The sequence below is a fragment of the Barbus barbus genome (genome assembly GCF_936440315.1).
Source record: "Barbus barbus genome assembly, chromosome: 31".
NCBI lineage: Eukaryota > Metazoa > Chordata > Actinopteri > Cypriniformes > Cyprinidae > Barbus > Barbus barbus.
In genome coordinates this window covers 22,080,581-22,101,489 of record NC_136759.1, presented here as the reverse complement: position 1 = coordinate 22,101,489, position 20,909 = coordinate 22,080,581, and the positions used below count along the sequence as shown (strand labels likewise).

At 40.1% G+C, this 20,909-nt stretch overlaps 1 protein-coding gene across 1 annotated transcript in view; it reads left to right on the top strand.

The window, feature by feature from the left end:
* LOC306850906 (GRB2-associated-binding protein 2-like) overlaps positions 1 to 14,785 on the top strand; it is a 69,346-nt gene extending 54,561 nt beyond the window's left edge. The window contains exons 4-10 of the mRNA XM_079386860.1: positions 1,261 to 1,835; positions 3,727 to 3,824; positions 4,461 to 4,746; positions 4,907 to 4,991; positions 9,416 to 9,515; positions 9,707 to 9,829; positions 11,845 to 14,785. Of these exons, the coding sequence (XP_079242986.1) occupies positions 1,261 to 1,835; positions 3,727 to 3,824; positions 4,461 to 4,746; positions 4,907 to 4,991; positions 9,416 to 9,515; positions 9,707 to 9,829; positions 11,845 to 11,988 (1,411 nt within the window). The 3' untranslated portion in view covers positions 11,989 to 14,785. The remainder of the gene's footprint in view (positions 1 to 1,260; positions 1,836 to 3,726; positions 3,825 to 4,460; positions 4,747 to 4,906; positions 4,992 to 9,415; positions 9,516 to 9,706; positions 9,830 to 11,844) is intronic.
* The last annotated feature ends 6,124 nt before the right edge of the window (positions 14,786 to 20,909 follow it).

The following is a 20,909-nucleotide window of genomic DNA, read 5'->3' as shown; positions in this document are numbered from 1 at the left end:
TATTCATCATCACTACCCAATATAGAGTGTCATAAACACTCTCCGTCATACATCATCATGCACTAACAATGCAGCAGACATAAAAACACCCTCTGTAAGCCAGACACAGTGCGTCAGAGAACTCTACTGCCTCTATTGGTTAAATCTAAACATTACACAAATACGGTTTTGTTTTTTGTGTGTACTTATATCCAGTGTAGCTATTGATTACTAAATCTATTAAAAATAATGTTTGTTAATTAAATAAAATATAAATATTGAATGAAAACCTAAAATAATTTCATTAAAAAAAAATGGTAACTAGTTAAAAAATTTGAAATAAAATTACTAAAATTGAAATGAGCTGAATATATATCTGAAAAAAGGCAAAAACATAATTACTAAAACTAAAATTACAGTGCAAGACAAAAAATACAAATAAAAGTTTTTCAAATATTAATACAAATCAAAATAATATATAAATTATATAAAAAAGAATTTATTTTTAAGATCCCTTGGCTAGCAAATTAGAATTCTATACTTACTTTTTTATTTAGGATAGAGTATGAATAATGTGCACATTTGTGCTGCATTGGATTTGCCATAATGTGCACTATACAGAGCACACTGGATGCAATACTGTATACCACAATGCAATGCATTCGAATTGACCTTCCATTTCTAGTGTGAGTTGTAAGTAAATTTAAAGGGATAGTTCACCCAGAAATTTAAATTCTGTCATCATTTACTTACCCTCAAGTAGTTCCAAACCTGTATGAATTTCTTCATTCTGCCGAACACAAAGGAAGATATTTTGAAGAAAGTTTGTAACCAGGGTGTTTTGGGGCACCATTAGTAAATGATAACAGAATTTTCATTTTTAGGTGAACTATCCGTTTAAGACCATGCAAAAACAAAAACAACCCTGCAACACAAAACTGCATGCAACATATAAACATAATGAGGTCATGTGACCTCAAAGACATTATTTTTTTTAATTCAATTTTTAATGAATTTATGAGATTTTGACACGTTATATTGTGGTTAAAAGATATTAAAAGATTTGACCTGCGGTCAGTTCAATGTCGTAAATATAGTTTGCCGTGTCAACATTTGCATGACTGATTAGTATTATTTATAACAAAGGCTAAAATAGTTAGGCTGTCGTAGATTAGATTATTTATTTCTTTAAATAATGGCTGTGTGAGAAAATAAGTGATCATAAACTAATGTTTGACTGTTCATCATAAATAACTAACCGATGTCATTTTGGTCCTCAAGGAGTGCCAGTTTCTCGCAGGCCTCACGCAGCAGTCTTCTGGTGGGCAGTGACTCGGCGGTTCAGAGACTCACTCATGGTTTTTCTCACTGTCTGAATGGCATGGGCGCCCAGCTTCACGGTTTCTACAGCCTTCCCAAACCCGGCAAAAATCAGCAGCCCCCTTCGCGGACCGACTCGCGTGATGCTTGCTATGTTCTGCCCAGGGGTTACAGCTCTGAAGGGGCATCAGAGCTCGACTCAGATGATGTCTACACCTATAAGACCCCCAATAACACTCTAGCAACCCCCCAAACCAATGAGCAGCGGGCCCTCGATAACTATGATTTACCCACCATTCCTGGCTCCGTCTACCAGATCCCCCGCACGTTTGATAAGAACCACAATGCCCTGATGCCATCCAGTTCTGACTCCACAAATGCACCTCCTCCCAGACCTCCCAAACCCAGCCAGGGCTCAGAGACACGGTGGGGCAGCCCGCTGTCCGTGGGGGCTCAAAACGGAGAGGTCTCCACAGTGTCCGTCATCCCCAGGAGGAACACACTGCCAGCGGTGGAGAACATCAAGCTTCACAGAGGTAATACACTCACAGTCTGGATCAGTTTTATTAATCTGTTTATCTTAAAGTCTCATCTTCTCTCCTTTCCTCATTTTGTTTTCTATCTTTTCTCATTTTAGCAGTTTCTTTTTGTCTTATCTGTTCTCCTCTGGTGTCTCCTCTCATTTTGTCTCTTTATTTTAATCTCGTCTCTTACTGTATCTCATTCTTGTCTTGTCTTATTTTGTCTCATCTCATCTTTCCTTTTTTTCTCATCTCTTCTCATTTTGTATTTCTCCTCTCGCCTCTCCTTTCCTGTTGTTTTGTCTCGTCTCTCCTCCCATCTTGTCTGTTTTAACTTTGCCTCCATTTGTCTCTGTCTCTCTAATGTTCTTCTTTCGTCTCATCTCTACTCATCTTGTCTTTTCTACCATTTCTCTTGCTTTGTCTCTCCTACTGGTCTATTTTAATCTTTTCTCTTCTTGTTTTGTTCTCTTTAGTATTCTCTCTTCTCTTTTTTTTATTTTCGTCTGTTTGTCTTCGGGTTCCTGTTTGTTCTCATCTTTTCTATTGTCTTCTTTTAACATCTTGTCTCCTCTTGTCTCCTGTTTTTCTCTGTGGTCTCTCCTCATTTCGTCTCACCTATTATCTCATTTTTGTCTTATTGTCTCCTCCCATCTCTCCTTTTCTCTTTTTGTCTCATTCTCATCTTCTCTAGTTTTGTCTTGTCTCTACTCTCATCTTTTCTGTTTGTCTTATCTTGTTTTATGTCCACTTTTTTGTCTCGTCATGAGATGATACTTTAAAATAGACAAAATGAGAGGATAAGAATAAGACAAGAAAAACAAAAGAAACAAAATGTGGAGAGAGACTCTTGTCTCCTCTTGTCTTTCCATCTTATATCATTCTTTTAGTCTTCTTTTTTCTTGTCTCACCCTCATTACCTCTCATTTTGTCTATTTTAAAGTCTTGTCTCCTCATCTCTCTTTTTTCTCATCTCCTCTACTTTTCCCATGTTGTCTTGTCTCTTCTCTTTGCTCAACTAATTTAGCCTGTTTATTTTAAAGGGGTCACCGGATGCCCATTTGCCACAAGTTGATATGATTCTTTAGGGTCTTAATGAAAAGTCTATAACATACTTTGGTTAAAATTTCTCAATGGTACACCTTCTTTACCCTGTCAAAATCCGCTCTGTTTTCAGCAAGCCATTATAGTCCATGTTGCTTTAAATGCCAATGAGCTCTGCTCACCCCACCCCTCTTTTCCATGGGGTGACGAGCAGACTGTAAAGTTCAGCCGCGAAACTGGCTAACTAGCACATTATCAACACAATGGCGGACTGATGACAGCTCACTCAGGGCGGGTCTAAGGTAAGACGGCCTTGTCAATCAACTGTCGTGGGAGGGATCTTTCGTTCTGTTTCTTTTCCGAATGTGTACGTCCGATTTGAAACCAAGAGGCAGTCTGGTCAAGGTTTAATCTGCTCTGCGAGAAGGCTAATGAAATTCAAGCCATGCAGACAGCTCCAGAATGGCTTGTTCCTGCCTGATAAGCAGGAAAAAAAAACAGCAGACACAATTCAGTGATTTCCTAGTGGTTCCTGTGTCTGAACAGGAAGTGACCTTTTGACCATCCTAGCCTGATTCCCACACCTGTGCTCGGTAGCCATGCTTCCAGAGAGATAAACTGGGAGGCAATGCGGAATATGAGAAAAATGGCCTCATAAGTAATGTCTTTGTGTGAAGGTGTTACAGAAATGAATGCTGCATGACTTACAAATCCGGTCTGATTTGTACAGAATGAACAGTTCATGTGTCTTATGACTTTTCCTTTGATTGTGACCCAGGCTTGAGATAAACATTTTCCCTGAACTCCTTACTTGGTGGACTTGTTTTTACATGGATTTTTTGTACTTGCTCATGTGTTTTAGGATCCTCTTTTGAGACCAGCGGTCACCAAAGGCCAGTCTATTTCAACAATTCTGGTCAGTCAGTGGAGTCTGTAAATGATGGCTTCAGCTCATACCTGGTAAAGCAGCTTCTATATCATATCTACATCTAAGGGTCATTCACAAGAAAATGGTGCTTTATTTTTGAAAAGGTTACTGCTGAACTTTCAAGACGTCACGTCATATTTTGAAAGTAACAGGGCCATAAGCAACATAGACCCATGGAGGGAACTATATTACATTTAAAATGTTTTAGGATAGACCGTTACAGGGTTGAAGGGCAGTGCAAAAATATCTAATAATGTACAAATATCAGTGCAACACAACATGTTACTTATAGTCAGTGCTTTGTGCCAACTAGTACATTTAAATACAGTGTTTAATATACTTTGTATTGAAATAATTCCGGTGTAATCATTACACTGTAATTACAATGACTTACAAATTAAAACATTTACATTTTATTCTAATATACTTTAAGAGTCGCATCTATCAAATAATGTGATTAAGTTCAGCATCCTGTTAATTATATCCGTAGCAAGTCATAAAGACACAAATGGCACCATTTCCTGAAAATGACCTCATAACTCACAGAGTCACAAACTGACAATAACAAGTCTATTCAAACTACACAAGAACAAATGGTGTGTGTCACAGTGGTTTCCACCACTGATCTGGAAACTGTGTAAGCTGGATTGTTCTTCTTTCTTTTACAGAGAACTAAAGCCCCATTGACCCGCTCCGATAGTGCCGGCTCTGAGGATAACTATGTACCCATGAATCCCGGCTCGTCCTCCTCCCCTCTCAGTGCCGCCCTGGCTGACAGTCCTAAAAATAATTATATTCCCATGAGCCCAGGTCCTCACCATTTTGATTTCCCAGGATTTTCAGCGACGTTGCCGGCCAGGAAAAGCAGTACAGCATCACTATGTCTCCGACCCGGCCGACACAGTGACGTCACACCGCCACCAATCAACCGCAACCTTAAACCAAACCGGACGGGTGAGTGGCACTGACACAAGTTCTCATGTGTATTTTCTGTCTTTGTTGAAAACATGAAAATTCAATAAAGATTAGAAGAACAGATTGATTAATTATACAAATTTCTATTGCACAATTCTTTTACTTATAAAACAAGATGATTGTTTGTCTTGGTTTGCAGGAAAACCAACACCTCTTGACTTAAGGAACAATGGCATCATTGATGAACTTCCCTTCAAGAGCCCCATCACCATGTCTTGGATCAGGTCTCTCAATTTAGAACATAATTTTGCTGTGCTATTATTCATAATTACAGTAATAAAGTAAAACTACAAGTGAAAACACATTGAAATGATTAAAAACAATGTGTTAACACCTTATTTTAATTTAGTTATATAGTAGTCTTGCATAGCCACACCTTTGCCTGATGACATAAGGTCTGGGCTCTATAGCCAAGGACCGCCCACTTTTATAGGGAGAGACTGTCTGACATGTAAAGTTTGTTTTGACCAATCAAAGTTTGTTTTATTCAACCTTGTCATTCCATCAAGACTGACATAAAAGTTAAAACAAATATTGCCGCAAAAGTCTGCATGAAAACAGTTTGTTCTCAGAATTGTAACTTTGTCCGTGCTAGCATTTTTTAAAAACAGTTGCTAGCCACTGCCAGCATTTTTCATAATTTTCACAAAATGTTAATGGCCCCCAGAATATTTTGTTGTTTTGTCAAAAGAACGAACAAAGCCTCTGCTTTTAAAAACCTGTTTTAGTCTAGCTTCATGTGTTCTGTTTTTATCACCACTTGAATATGGGTAAGTTTCATAAAGGAAAGCAACATTTTGACATCACGTCAATGGCGGGAAGTGTTGTCTCATAAATGACACAAAATTCTGTCCATGGTGGAAAGAGTTAATCTAAAATGAATAAGCAAATCTTAAAAAAATCCCCTCTCAGTGCCGCCCTAGCTGACAGTCCTAAAAATTCTGATTGATCCAAACATTGATCCAAGATGGCGGCGCGATCAGACGCAGCGGCTGCTCTGGGTCCCAAAGACAGTGCTTTTATGTCTTTTAATGTCGTCTGTTCGTCTCCAAATAGTGTCAGTTTACCTCTAACTCATAAGGAAATCACCCCAAAACTCATCTATGATCGCCAAAGTCTTTTGGATATCGGCAACGCATGCTAACAACAATTCTCGGCGGCGGCTACTGAGAAGCTACGAGGCCTTTGTTTACTGTTGAAGCCGGACCTCGAGACCGCAGCTTCGCCTACTGACGCTACCCGCACAAGGCAGCGTCGCAAGCGGTGTGAGAGAGGACGGAAGCGCAGTAAGTGCGGAGGTATACGAGCTAGGCTAAGAGCTAACCCCACAAGACCGGCTCTTTCAACACTCATGCTCTCAAACGTTCGCTCTCTGGAAAACAAACTGGACTTAATTCAACTCAATCGGTCTACATAGCATGAGGCAAGGGATTGTTGTGTGTTTGTTTTCACTGAAACATGGCTAAACGACAACATCCCAGACTCCGCATTTCAGCAGCACGGGCTAACCAGCTACCGAGCGGATAGAGATTCATCACTATCTGGTAAGAGGAGGTGGCTTGTGTGTGTATATCAACAAAGACTGGTGTAATGCTGCGATATTATCAAAACACTGTTCATCGCTGGTGGAGTTTATGTTTGTGAAGTGTCGACCGTTCTATCTGCCGCGGGAGTTCACGGCCATTGTTATCGTCGCGGTTTACATCCCCCTGTGTGCAAACGCTAAGGACGCGCGTCGTGAACTGTATAGCGCCATCAGTGAACAACAAACAAATAACCCTGATGGCTTTTTCATCATAGCCGGTGACTTCAACCACGCAAACTTAAAGACAGTTTTGCCAAAGTTCTACCAACATGTGAACTTTGCAACAAGGGGAAACAACACACTGGAATTTGTTTACACAACAGTAAAGAACGCTTACAAGGCTGAACCCCGCCCCCACCTCGGGTACTCAGACCACATCACTGTTATGCTAATCCCAGCATATAGACCACTTCTCAAACTCACCAAACCGGTTCAAAAGCAGATCACAGTATGGCCAGCCAGTGCCACCTCAGCACTACAGGACTGCTTCCAGGACACAGACTGGAACATGTTTAAAGAGTCAGCCACCTACAACAACCACACAGACCTGCATGAGTACACTGAAACTGACTGCTTACATCAAAAAGTGCACTGATGATGTGACAGTCACCAAGACCATCACCACACGTGCAAACCAGAAGCCATGGATGACAGCAGAGGTTCGTGGACTGTTAAAGACCAGAGATGAAGCATTCAGATCAGGAGATAAAGCAGCCCTCAAAACAGCAAGAGCCAATCTATCCTGTGGCATCAAAAATGCAAAACGGTCATATGCTCAAAAAATCAACAATCACTTCACAGACAGCAGAGACACACGGATCCTGTGGCAAGCCATTCAGACCATCACTGACTACAAGCCCCCGCCACAGGCCTGTGATGAGGACACATCCCTCCCCGTTTGAAATGCAGAATGACACACCTGCACAAAAACTGCCCACACCTCCCAACGACCGGGCACTCTGTCTGTCTCCAGCCGACGTAAGGATGACCCTATCTAGGATTAACCCACGCAAGGCTGCGGGTCCTGACAACAAAGCCGTGTTCTGAGAGACTGCACTGCACAGCTGACAGATGTGCTTACAGATATCTTCAACACCTCGCTGAGCCAGGCAGTCGTCCCCACATGTCTCAAATCCACAACAATCATACCGGTACCAAAGAAATCACCTGTGTCCTGTCTCAATGACTACCGTCCCATAGCACTGACTCCAATCATGATGAAGTGCTTTGAGAGGCTAGTCATGCACAACATCAAAACCAGCCTCCCCAACACACTCGACCCGCTCCAGTTTGCATACCGTTTCCAAACCGCTCTACGGACGATGCAATTTCCTCCACCTTCCACCTGGCTCTTACCCACCTAGAAAATAAAGACTCCTATGTTAGAATGCTGTTCATTGACTTCAGCTCGGCATTCAACACAATAATCCCACAACAGCTCATAAATAAACTAAACCTGCTGGGCCTTAACAATTCCCTTTGTAATTGGATCCTGGACTTTCTAACCGGAAGACCTCAGTCAGTCCGTGTCGGCCACAATTCCTCGAGCACTACCACACTGAGCACAGGTGCCGCACAAGGCTGTGTGCTCAGCCCGCTGCTCTTCACACTGCTGACCCACGACTGCACTGCCAAGTTCAGCTCCAACCACATCATCAAGTTTGCTGATGACACAACAACGATGAAACGCACTACAGAGAGGAAGTGGCACAGCTGGCTGAATGGTGTGGCACTAACAATCTGTCCCTCAATGTGGAGAAGACAAAGGAGGTTGTGATGGACTTCAGAAGAAACTCCGTTGACCACCCCCCACTGACCATCGACAGCTGGACTGTGGAGAGAGTCAGCAGCACTAAATTCCTGGGTGTGCACATCACAGAGGATCTCACCTGGACCACCAACACCATGTCACTCTCCAAAAAGGCACAACAGCGCCTACAATTTCTCCGCTGGCTGAAAAGAGCAAGTCTCCCTCCACCCATCCTCACCACATTCTACAGGGGCACCATTGAGAGTGTGCTGACCAGCTGCATCACTGTCTGGTACGGGAACTGCAGTGCTACTGACCACAAGACCCTCCAGCGGACAGTGAACACAGCTGCAAAGATCATCGGTGCCCCTCTCCCCTCCATCCTGGACATTTTCCTTACACGATGAAAACCAAAAGCATTGTGAAGGACTCCACCCATCCCTCCCACAGTCTCTTCCAGCTCCTACCATAAGGAAGATGGTACCGGAGCATCAGAGCCCGCTCCGCCAGACTGCTCAACAGCTTTTTCCCCCAGGTTGTGAGAGCCCAGAACTCAAATCACCCCACCCCCCTCTGAAACCCCATGCAAACCCCTAGCTCCTGAAACATCGATAATAATTATGGTAAACATGGTAAATATTTATGTGAAGCATTCGTATAGTTTGTATTTTTTATCTTTTATTTTTTTTTTTTTTTAGTTTGTATAGGGTAAATACTTAAAAGAATAATGATTTCAATGTCATATAAGCTCCCATATAAGTTTCCCCAATTTTTAGTGTCCACAAGCAATTTGGTTGATCCGAATACAATACTAGTCTTAATAGAATACAATTTTAGTGTTGGTGCTGTCAGGCAAAGTACAGTACATGCAGATACTTCAACACTTATGTTCAACTAAATGCCTCAAACAAAACTCTTGTTTCTAACCCTTCTTCCCATGAGCAACTAAATGCTCAATTTCAAAAAGTTTGCAAATTTCTCCTTCACAAAGCTTTTGAAATCCAGTGTTTACATGCTCACGTGAAGCGCGCAGTGTCAGTCTTAGTATGAACATGGTTTTTCTGGCAGACTGTTAAAATTGGACTGTAAAGACCACCACACATGGTTCCCGGGAATCCTGTAGAAGTCAGCCGATCGGATTTAGACTTCAGACTTTGCAATGTTTAGAAAACAAGTTTTGAATAAGACTAGTTATATATATATATATATATATATATATATATATATATATATATATATATATATATATATATATATATATATATATATATATATATATCTATCATGTTCATTGTTTGTTTTTTTCTTTACAGGCCAGTGAACTCCATCTCATCGCAGCCCTGTCGGCCCATTTCGACCCAGAGCATCACCAGCACTGATTCTGCAGACAGTGAGGAGAATTATGTGGCAATGGTGAGGGCAAGATGTCGAGTTTCAGAATGTGATGAAAAGGCTTGAATGTTGTTTGGGAATAACACTCCAAACTTGTATTTAGTTACCAAGTTCCTCAACTACAGACTACCTTTCAATACAGATAACATTCTTTGAGATTTAGTTTTATTTTAGTCAGCTGTTTCTCAAAAAACATGTTTATTTTTGTGCAGCAAAACCCAGTGTCTAACTCCCCAGTGATGAGCGGTACCAGCAGTCCTGCGCCCAGGAATTGTGGTAATGTGGACTATTTGGCCCTGGACTTTCAGCCTGGCTCCCCTGGTCCACACAGAAAGGTATATCTAGCAGTTTATATCAAGCAAATTAAAAGCTCATCATCAAATGCTCAAAATTAAACCACTATTCTAAGACAAAACCCGAATTCCGGAAATGTTGGGACGTTTTTTAAACTAAAACTAAAAGACTTTCAAATCACATGAGACAATACTTTATTCACAATAGAACTGTAACGGGGCAAACAAGATGTGAGACGTGCGGATCCAAGTGCAAGCTTTTATTTACAGGCAGGGTCTAACAAACAGCAAACAGGTATAGAGAGGGCAAGACAGAAGAGTACTCAAATAAACAGGCATGGTCAGCGATTGGCGTACGATATCCAAGGGGCTTGACAGAAGGGGTAATCTCGTTGTACGAGAGCAATAATCCAGTCGAGGTGCAAACAGAGTCCGAATGGCAAGGCAAAGGGGTAAATCCAGAAAACATGGGCAGGAATCAAAACACAAGAGAACACACAAGGTAAAGCAAGGCAAGACTATGACAACAAAGTGGGTTCCGTATCGCAGCTAAAACTAGGAGATTTATAAATGCAGAACAATACTGGAACTAAACAGAAAAACACAGAATGGCTCGGTAAGGCAGCTAACACTAGGGGAGTGATAAACGCAATACAATACTCAGCAGAGAGGAAGAGGAAGTCCATGGTTTATGTAGGGTGTGTGATCAGTGCAATCAGCTGTGTGATCAGTGCAATCAGCTGTGTGTCGTCAGTGCAATGGATGATGGGATTTGTAGTCTGAGGTGGCGTGCAACAGTTAGTGTGGTGCAAGAGTCCATGTGGTGAACGAGTGACCTCTGGTGGTGAGTTAACGGAAGTTCATAGACTAGATTCATGACATAGCCCCCCCAAGGAGCGGCTTCCAGACGCTCCTATACAATCCAGGAGGGCGGTGGAGTGGAGGCGGAACAGGGGGAGGGACGGAGGGCCGGAGGGCCAGGTCCACGTGGAAGTGGAGTAGCCGGGGACCAAGGCAGAGTCGGTACAGCAGAAAGCCAGGGTGGAGTCGACGGAACTCGAGCCCTCCAGGGCGAAGCAGACGGGACTGGAGCCCACCAGGGCAGAGCAGAATAGCTCCACGGCAGAGCAGGCGGAGCAGAAGACCACCAGACCGGAGCAGAAGACCACCATGGCAGAGCAGATGACCACCAGACCTGAGCAGACGAAGCAGAAGACCACCACAGTGGAGCAGATGACCACCAGAGACTTGAGATCGGGCTAAAGAGGAGGGAGACGTTCCAGCATGTCATCAGCGTTCAGTTCAAAAGCCAGCATCTCTGATGGTATGGGGGTGCATAAGTGCATACGGAATGGGCAGCTTGCATGTGTTTGAAGGCCCTATGAATGCTGAAAGGGATATAAAGGTTTTAGAGCAACATATGCTCCCCTCTAGATGACGTGTATTTCAGCAGGACAAGGCAAAACCACATAATGCAGCTATTACAACAGCATGGCTTCGTAGTAGAAGAGTCCGGGTGCTGAATTGGTTTGCCTGCAGTCCAGATCTTTCACCTGTAGAGAGCATTTGGTGCATCATTAAAATACATCAAAGATGACCACAAACTCTTCAGCAGCTGGAAACCTATATCAGGCAAGAATGGGACCAAATTCCAACACCAAAACTCCAGAAACTCATAACCTCGATGCCCAGACATCTTTAAACTGAAAGAGGAGATGCTACACCATGGTAAAGATGACCCTGTCCCAACTATTTTGAGACCTGTAGCAGGTATCAAATTTGAAATGAGCTCATTTTGTGCATAAAATTGTAAAATTTCTCCATTTAAACATTTGTTATGTTATCTATGCTCTATTGTGAATAAAATATTGGCTCATGTGATTTGAAATTCTTTTAGTTTTAATTTTATTCAAATAAAAAAAAAAACTTCCCAACATTTCCAGAATTCGGGTTGTAAAATAAAATAATTTGTGTGCATCTTTGCACTTTGAGTTGTTTGGTTTAATTCCATCACTTCACATCCTTTCACAATCTATATCTTTTTTTCTTTGCTATAGCCGTCCACCTCTTCAGTGACCTCAGATGAAAAAGTGGACTATGTCCAAGTGGACAAAGAGAAGACACAGGCCCTTCAGAACACCATGCAGGAGTGGACAGATGTGCGACAGTCAAGCGAGCCGGCTAAAGGCATCAAGTCCTGATGATTTTCAAATGTGCACACTGATTGTGTCACTCAAAATGCTCTTACACTGTTACACCGTGATACAAACTGATTTACCTGTGACAAAATAGCGAATGATACACCAACTAAAGCCATAGATCCAGTTTGTTTGGTCTTTTGAGGACAAAAAACTCCACTGAACCGCTTAGACTGTCTTGCCATCCATGATAGACATGTTTAACTTTTCAAAGTGCAGTGCAACCAAACATTAGCTACTTGCTCTCTCTGTGACGTGTGAGCAAAGAACGATAAGCAGTGAATATTTAAATCTAGTTATAGGTGACGTGTGCAATTTTTTAGAATGTTAAAATACTTTCATCACATCTTAAAATTTAGAGACAGCTACACATCTATTTGTCGTTTGATTCCCCCAGAAAAATGTAAACACTGTGACTCTATCAAAACATTGCTCTGTTTGTTTGAGCTTCCTGACCAGCCAGACATAGCAACACTGGCTCAACCAATGCCATTAGTTTGGGGCGGGGCTGTCTGACCAATGGCATAAAGGGGGAGTGTTCAGGAAACCTGTTTGAAACTCAACATTTTTATCTGTTTAGTGGCACTAGTTGCACAGAAATTACACACCTCACCTTTAACAGTGTTATAAGGGGCAGAACAGCACTTCAAACAGAAGATTATCTGAAGTCACGGTGGTCTGTCTGCCAATTTGAATTGCAGTTTTCCTGTTAATTCTGCGGAAGAGAGAAGGTCACTTTTTTCCAATTTTTTGAGTCAAGAAATGCAGAAAACGTTTGAAAGAGAGATCCTTGTAGCTTTTACATTTAAAAAATCGGGTGTTTTCACACATGGTCTGACAGTTTATATTGGCTTATATGTGAATGCAAACCCAGCCCTTTTTAAAGTAAACCAAACTCAGATCATCTCAGGAGGTGGTCTGTGTACGGATCGCTTAAATGATGCATTGTAAATGCAAAGCTCACACGCTACCACAAAGTTGATCTTTTGAAAATGCTTCACACAAAATTCAACTTGTCATTTCACTCCAATTATGTTTCTTTTACTTGTATGTAAAACAAAAGGAGATATTTAGCAAAATGACCAAGTGGCTCTTTTTCATTCATTGGAAATAGATGTTTTCTTTTTTTAAAGGAGGTTGGATATTCTGCTATACAAGACCTTTGTTGTTCCACATAGGTGTCGCAATATACTAGTATTAATAAAAATGAAATGTGCATGTTACTACTCCACATACATTGCACCTTAAGGGGCCGTTCAAACAGAACGTGTCTTCACGTCTAAAAAAAATGAGACGCCGTGTTCAGGAATGGTTTTAAAAACAGCACAGCACAGAATGCGAGGGTTTTGAGACGTGATGCAATAACAGTTGCCATGCAAATTGCTACTGAAACCAAAAGCTCGCAACACTTGCCCCGCCTCCAGGGTCTTCTGATTGGTCCACTGTTTTGGAACTAACATTTATGAGCATTGCTACGTGTAAAAGCTGAAATTCTTTTAACTTGACACAGCGTCTTAAAAACACAGCACTCATGTGTGAGACGCTGCAAAAGACACGATTCATTGGCCAAAAAAGAGAAAAGACATTATAATAGCGCCATAATTGTGTCGTACAAATCTGATATTCTGACAACCTTAGGGCCCTTTCACACCAAGCACGATAACTATAACGATAACTTTAAGTAAAGTTTTAATAATTGTTATGAATCAATGAGAATAATGAGAAACAATGCTAATCAAAGTCTACACAACAACATAAGGATGAGTAAATTACTTTTTGGGGGGGGGGGGGGGGGTGAACTATTCCTTAAAGGTTCCCTAAAGGACCCCCCCCTAAACTAAGGACTTTTAATATGGCAACGTGTACTAACTAACAGACCTTCTCCTTTTAGCTAGACAGAGATGCACTTCAAAGTATTCAGTGGGCAGTCCTTTACTTTGCATGCAGTCTGAATAGGGATACTGTGACTCCTTTTCCCTAAACACGTTGCTTCCCTAGCTGGCATTACAAAATAGCAAACTTACATATTCAAAAATAACGAATTATCTATTCATATACTAATAAAAACATACTGTTTGTTAATGTCCTTAATATGGTTTTGTCAGAGGGAATGTATAGACGAATGTTAAAATTGCTCATAATTATCAGCATTTTAAATATTATACTTTGCTCTCGGAGCAGTTTGAATTACTTTACGGAGTTATTACAGCGAAAGGCGCCCCAAATATAAACTGTTCCTAGTTTCAGCAAACTGGCTGGTTAGTGCGAGCAGCTATAGCTGTAAATCAGCCATGCTTTATGCCTGTTGAGATTAGCGGAAGGACTCTTACACGAGGCATGTTGTTTTTGTGATAGACGCCTTGCACGTTTAATGGGCTGGACTAGCTGTTTTCTGAACAATGTTGGACATGGAGTATAATGAAGGGGCACAGAAATTCAACACTTCACTGTTAAACTGTAATGTAGTATTTTTTTTATGGTAAACAATGGTTCAGCTGTGGAGAGTTCTATAAACATGTGCTTGCTCAAGTTTAGGGGTAAAAAGGCGCCATATTCATTTTGAAATCAAAATAGCCTATTGTTCATTTTTAATAAAGAAGACTGTAGAGTTTAACATTTCACTCAGTATTTTATGGCGGGCTGGGACCTCCAAATACTCCATTTCTAGCAGTATGGGAGATATTTTATTTGCCTTTGAACTCATCATTTCATTTTCCAAAACCATTTTGTATTACGTTAGTTTAAACTTATGAGGTTGTAAGTAGTCTGGACTTGTTAAATAAACCTTGCATAGATTGTCTGTTTGATCTAAATTCCTTCATGTGTTCAGTGGATTATTTAAAAATGTGCTTTACAAGACTGCCATTATTTTATGATGTTAAACTTTGTGGGACATTTAGTGGCACTTGCATTGGCCTTACCGGTTTAAGTGAACTTACAGGCTTTTTCTATTCTGAAAATATGTAATGTATTGTTATGGGAGAGTACTAGTAAATGAATATAATAATTGTGTGTGAGCTGTGGTAGAATTGATGCTGTAGTTTGTTAAGGGGTCAAAGCGGGGCAGATGAGAAAAGCTACTTTGACAAATGTCATTAATCGAGTGGAATTTCTGTAAAGCATTTCTGTTCAACTCTTGGTCACTTGTGAATTAATTTATTAATTTATTATGTGTTTTGCAGGTGGACAAAAGATGTACAAAGAATGAACTTGTGGCTCTACTAACATTAACTTATGCTATGTGTGCTGATTTTGTGAAGCAATATGCCAAGCAAAGCCAGTAAAATGGTCAAATGTGGTACATTTGAGATGTCTGTCATTTGTCGTGATGTTCTATGAAATTCAACTGCAAAAAATTAAAACCCATTTTATTAAACGGAGTAAACAATTACAGTTAATTAATACTCTTTTAAAATTAGATCTGCCATCTGTTTAGCCTATGTTTCTTAGAAACCTAAAAAAGTGACTAGCATTTTCTGGCAAACCTTATTGCTTTTTTTCCCATCAACAGTACACAAAACGAGACTGGCTAAAGCGTACAGACTAATACAACTTATGATCAATATCTGTTAGCTTGGAACGTTGTGGTTGCATGAATCTAGAGTTTCCTACTGTTCCATCATAGCTCTTATCATGTCAATACAATCATTCAGAAAAGGCAGCATGAGACCATACTGATGTCTATGTCATTACTATGGCAACTGATGTAGATACTGGAAACTGACTACATTCTCTCAACAAACAGATCCAATTTCATCACTTGTCTGATAACAGCACGAACAGTCAGTCCTAAAGATCAGACCTAAAACACATTGTCCACTGTGTGAACAAAGCCAGTGACAGACCTAGTTTACTTGACCATAATCCACAAAGCTTATACATATCAGAAGTGCTGATTAGTGATTGTCTGAACCAACGATCAACACGGTGCAACACTTTCAAGTTATGTCTAGAAACTATCCCATTTCTGTCATGATATGCTAATATACATGTTAATGTGTTTGGTCTTGGCGGAATAGATCTGCTACGCTGCTTCTGCGGCAGAGCGAGTACAGAGACTTGCTACTGCCAATACATCCACAGATATGTAGCAAATACTGCTACCCCCCATTATAACAAACATGAAATTACTCCGCAGCAGATCTATACAGGTGGAGCTGGGGAAGGGGAGGGGTTTCTGAAACTGGCTGCAGCTGCTACAGCGAGCACTAGCCAAGTATTTGAATGTTGAGCAGCAAGCTCATTAGCTGCTGATGTGAAAAGAAAACAATTGGCTATGCCATGTGAATAATGATGAGATTATATCAGATTGAGTTAGAACTCGACCTGTGCCATCTAGAGTTTCATGACAGAACCTTGTATTCCTCCTTTATCCCTGCACTTACCTTCTGAAACAAACATCATATCTGCTAGTATAGAGTCCTCAAATGGTGTGTAGCCCAGTTTTAAATTGGATTCTCTATTACTGATAAACATCCTCATGCAAAGCCTTCCAGTGTTTCCCAACCCTATAGTCTTGTGTTGCATCTGAAACGGCAGATGATGAGGAACACACATACGTTCTATATTGAACGAATGTCCAGACATACTATATCCGTTGAGTTGTCACTGTCATGTGACCTAATGCGTCACTTGTATCATTTTACTGCCATTCACAACTCCTTTCTCGAGGCATCATGGGATAGTAACGTGTCCACTGGATGCACACATCAGAATCATGGCAGAAGTAATAAATAGGTCATCTGTGTACTGTTTGCCTACTGTTTTATACTATGAATTCATACATAATACTCATTTAATACTGTTTTTTCTTATTATATGTAGAGAAGTATGCATATTTGGACACAGGGTTGGAGTGCCACTACCACTGCACATTTTTATGTTTTCCTAATCGAACATCAAAAATGTCTACAACGGTTGTGGGTTGGGAAACGCTGGAATATACTACAATACTTATGTTTCAATCCGATTTGTAAAATGTATTCATTTTAATTAATGAAAGAAAATCAAAAATTGGAATATTAAAACAACACTTTCCGAATACTGTAGCATTTTCATCCCGTGTTCAAAAGAAACGGAATGAAAATAGAAATTAAAGTTGAAATGAAAGTAGGCAATACACTATCATGGTAAATTGTAAATATTTTACACTTTGGCGAATCGGTGGCTTAAACGTATGAATTCATACAGTCTCATTTGTATGCTTTTGTATGATCTGCTTACACCCCACTGACAGTTAGGTTTAGGGGTGGACCTTTATGCTTATTTTTTTTCTATAATTATTTTTTTTAAAAAGTAACAGTACAAAATCACTGTCTCACAAACACAGACCGAGTTATGTTCATCACTGGCAGATGCTTTATTTCTTGGAGACAGTTCTGAGAGGTAACCTTTTTGATGTACATCTAGGAATTTATTTGGCAAAACTGTTGTTTGAGTGTCTTCTTACCAATACAAAATACAGTGCCTTGCGAAAGTATTCATACCCCTTAAATGTTTTCACGTTTTGTTATGTTGCTGCCTTGTTAAAACTGCTTTAAATTAATTTTTTTTCCACATTAATCTACACTCCATACACCATAATGGTAAAGCAAAAAACAGGTTTTTAATATCTTTGTAAATTTGTTAAAAATAAAAAACTTCAATAGTTCCATTGCATAAGTATTCTTATAAGTTCTTAATTCTTAATTATCTGGGACAATTGAAATTTAGCTCAGGAGCATTCATATTGCTTGTAGATGTTACTACACTTTGAGTGAAGTTAACCTGTGGCAAATTAGATTGAATGGGTATGATTTGGAAAGGCACATCATCTTAATAAAAGGTCTAACAGCTGATAATGCATATCAGAGCAAAAAAAACAAGCCCTGAGGTCAAAATAACTGCCTGTAGAGCTCAGAAACAGGTTTGTGTCAAGCCAGAAAAAAATCTGCTTCACTGAGGGGTCACAAATGCATGTAGTCTCTGTTACCCTTAATAGAAGAAGTTTGAAACAACCAGGATTCTTCCTAGAGCTGGCTTCTTGGCCAAACTGAGCAATTGATGGAGAAGGGCTTTGGTTAGTGTGGTGACCAAGAACCTGATGGTCACTCTAGTTGAGATCCATGATCATATATGCAGATGGGAGAAACCTACAGAAGGACAATCACTCCACCGATCTGGGCTTTATGGCAGTGTGGCCAAACTCAATCCTCTCCTCAGTGAAGACACATGAAAACACACTTAGAATTTGCAGAAAAGTACCTAAAGGACCCTCATACTCTGAGAAACAAGATTCTCTGGTCTGATGAACCTCAGTTCCAAGCATCATGTTTGAAGGAAACCAGCTCTGCTCATCACCTGCAGAGTACCATCCCAAAAGTAAATTGTGCCGGTAGCAGCCTCATGCTGTGGGGCTGTTTTTCAGCAGCAGGGACTGAGGGACTCATCAGAGTAGAAGAAAAGCTCAGTGCACCAAAATATTGATATAGCCTTAATGAAAACCCAATCCAGAGCATTCGGAACCTCAGACTGGGCAGAAGGTTCACCTTCCAATAGGACAATGAATCTAAACACACAGCAACAGTGGCTTAAAGGCAACTCTGTGAATGTCCTTGAGTGGCCCAGCCACAGCCTGGGATTAAACCCAGTCAAATATTTCTGGAGAAACCTGAAAATGTGCATCTACAAGATCCAGGGGGTGTGGTTGGATCCAAATCCAACTCCTCCCACCTTACATATGCCTAAACCTACCCATCTCCACCCCCTGATCCCTAAACCTACCAATCTCCACTCCCTAGATGCGGATCCAACCACGCCCCCTGGATCTTGTGGACTGCAGCGAGCCCTACTTGATCCAACCTGATAGACCTTGAGAGGTGAAGAGGTGAGTTGAAGAATGGCAGATAATTGCCAAATGCTGATGAGAAAAGCTTGTCACATCAAACAAAAAAAAGACTTGAGACTGGGACCTGAGGTGCTTCAGCTAAATATTTAGTTAAGGGTATGAATACTTATGCAATGTACTTATTTCAGTTTTTTTTTTTTTATAAATTTACGAAGTTGTGACATTTCTGTTTTTGCTTTGTCAATATGGTGTATGGAGTGTAGATTGATGTGTGGGGGGGGGGGGGGGGGGGGGACCTAATTTAAAGCGGTTTAACATAAGGCAGCAACACAAGAAAACATGAAAAAAAATGATGGGGTATGAATACTTTCGCAAGGCACTGTACCTCTGTACCTCTGCACATTTTGGAAAAGTTATTGTTTCCATACATATTTATATGCTATCATGTTCAATTGTCATTAAAATTTATGGATGGAATTCTGATGATCAACAAGATGAATTTATAGTTACACCTAAAAATAGCATTTATTCCACTGATTAAGACATAAAGGCACTTCAGACAATTTCCAACATCCTAGGCATATATTGTGAGATACCAGAGATGTAACTACTAAAATACTAACATGTCAAGCTTTCTTCCTTTTTTAAATATCTGGGATTTATCTTGATTTTAACTCAAGATAAAAGGGGGGGTGGGGCAATCCAAACATGGTATAGTTTCAAATGTAATATTAAAATCTGGGCCATCTGCAAGTGTCATGATGAGGTACTGTAATGTAATGTGAGCTAGTTCAAAGTGTTACATAAAACTTACGTCTTTTTCACTACTCACTGTCAGTTTATTGTCCTAAGGCAGCCCAGTGCTGTTGTGATGAGTAACAGGCTGATGTGAGTTATTAGCCTACACAATGACAGTGCAGATAAAGGGCCACTCCCTGTGACTCCTGCAGTCTGAACATCCCCAAAGCCCCACTGACCCCTTCTGGCAAAGGCTGGAATGACTCACTCTGTTTTATATTAGATCTTTAGATAATGTTATTGAGTGAATTTTGTGCAAAATGTCTCAACATTTTGGCATTCTGATAAAATAATGAGTAAGAGATGTTAAAGAAGTGCTGAGATTGCTTCGGGTCATTTGTCACATTGGAAACAGTGTACTCTGCATACTGCAGAAATAGTATAGTACTCTAGTGTGTTTTTGTGAAAGCACTCTGTTGCATTAGGTCATTTTGTCTATATGTCTGATATACATAATCACTAACAAAATTAAATAAAATAAAAAAAATCTGGCCAAAGTTAAATAAAATTGAATGAACACTGCTTCATTACATCTCTCTGTTGACAATGAACAGTGTTGGGAAGGTTACTTTGGAAATGTAATAGGTTACAGATTACAAGTTACAAGGACATTTTGAATGACGTTGAAATAAAAATAAACAATAAAAATACATTTATTTTTTATTTGTGTTCCACAGATTTAAAAAAAAATGCTTTTAGGCTTGGAACAACATGAGGGAAAGTAAATGATGGCACTATTTTTTTTATTTTTAAGTGAACTATCGCTTTAAGTTAACACACAGACTCTCCTTCTCAGGTACTAATGTATTAATGGACCCTACTTTAACTTTCATTATATGGATAAGAGCTGTTTACATTCTGATAAACATCTAATTTTGTGTTCCACAGGAAAAAAAAAAAAAAGTCTTAAAAAGTTTAAAATTACTTTTTTGTGTCATTTTTAAAATTGCTTTTTTAAATTTGAAAACCCTGTGTCACTTTGTAAATCAAGCATGCAGAGGACAGTTTATTTCATTCAAAAGATATCTGCTGTCCTCGTGTGGCTATACGAGGAAACACACACAACCACTTCTCACCAGCCACTTTATGTAGTGATAGAATGTATAAAGAAATATTACACTTTAGAGTAAAAAGCGTTATATAAATAGCGGTGACTTGACTTGACTAGAGGCAGGTAATCAACAGGACGTGGCTCATATAAGCACAAATTTCAAGTTTGTGGATCCATTAAAATCAGCACCCACTGTCGTGTTTAACAAAGCCATGCAAATAACTGCCTTGAAGAATCAGCAACTGGAAC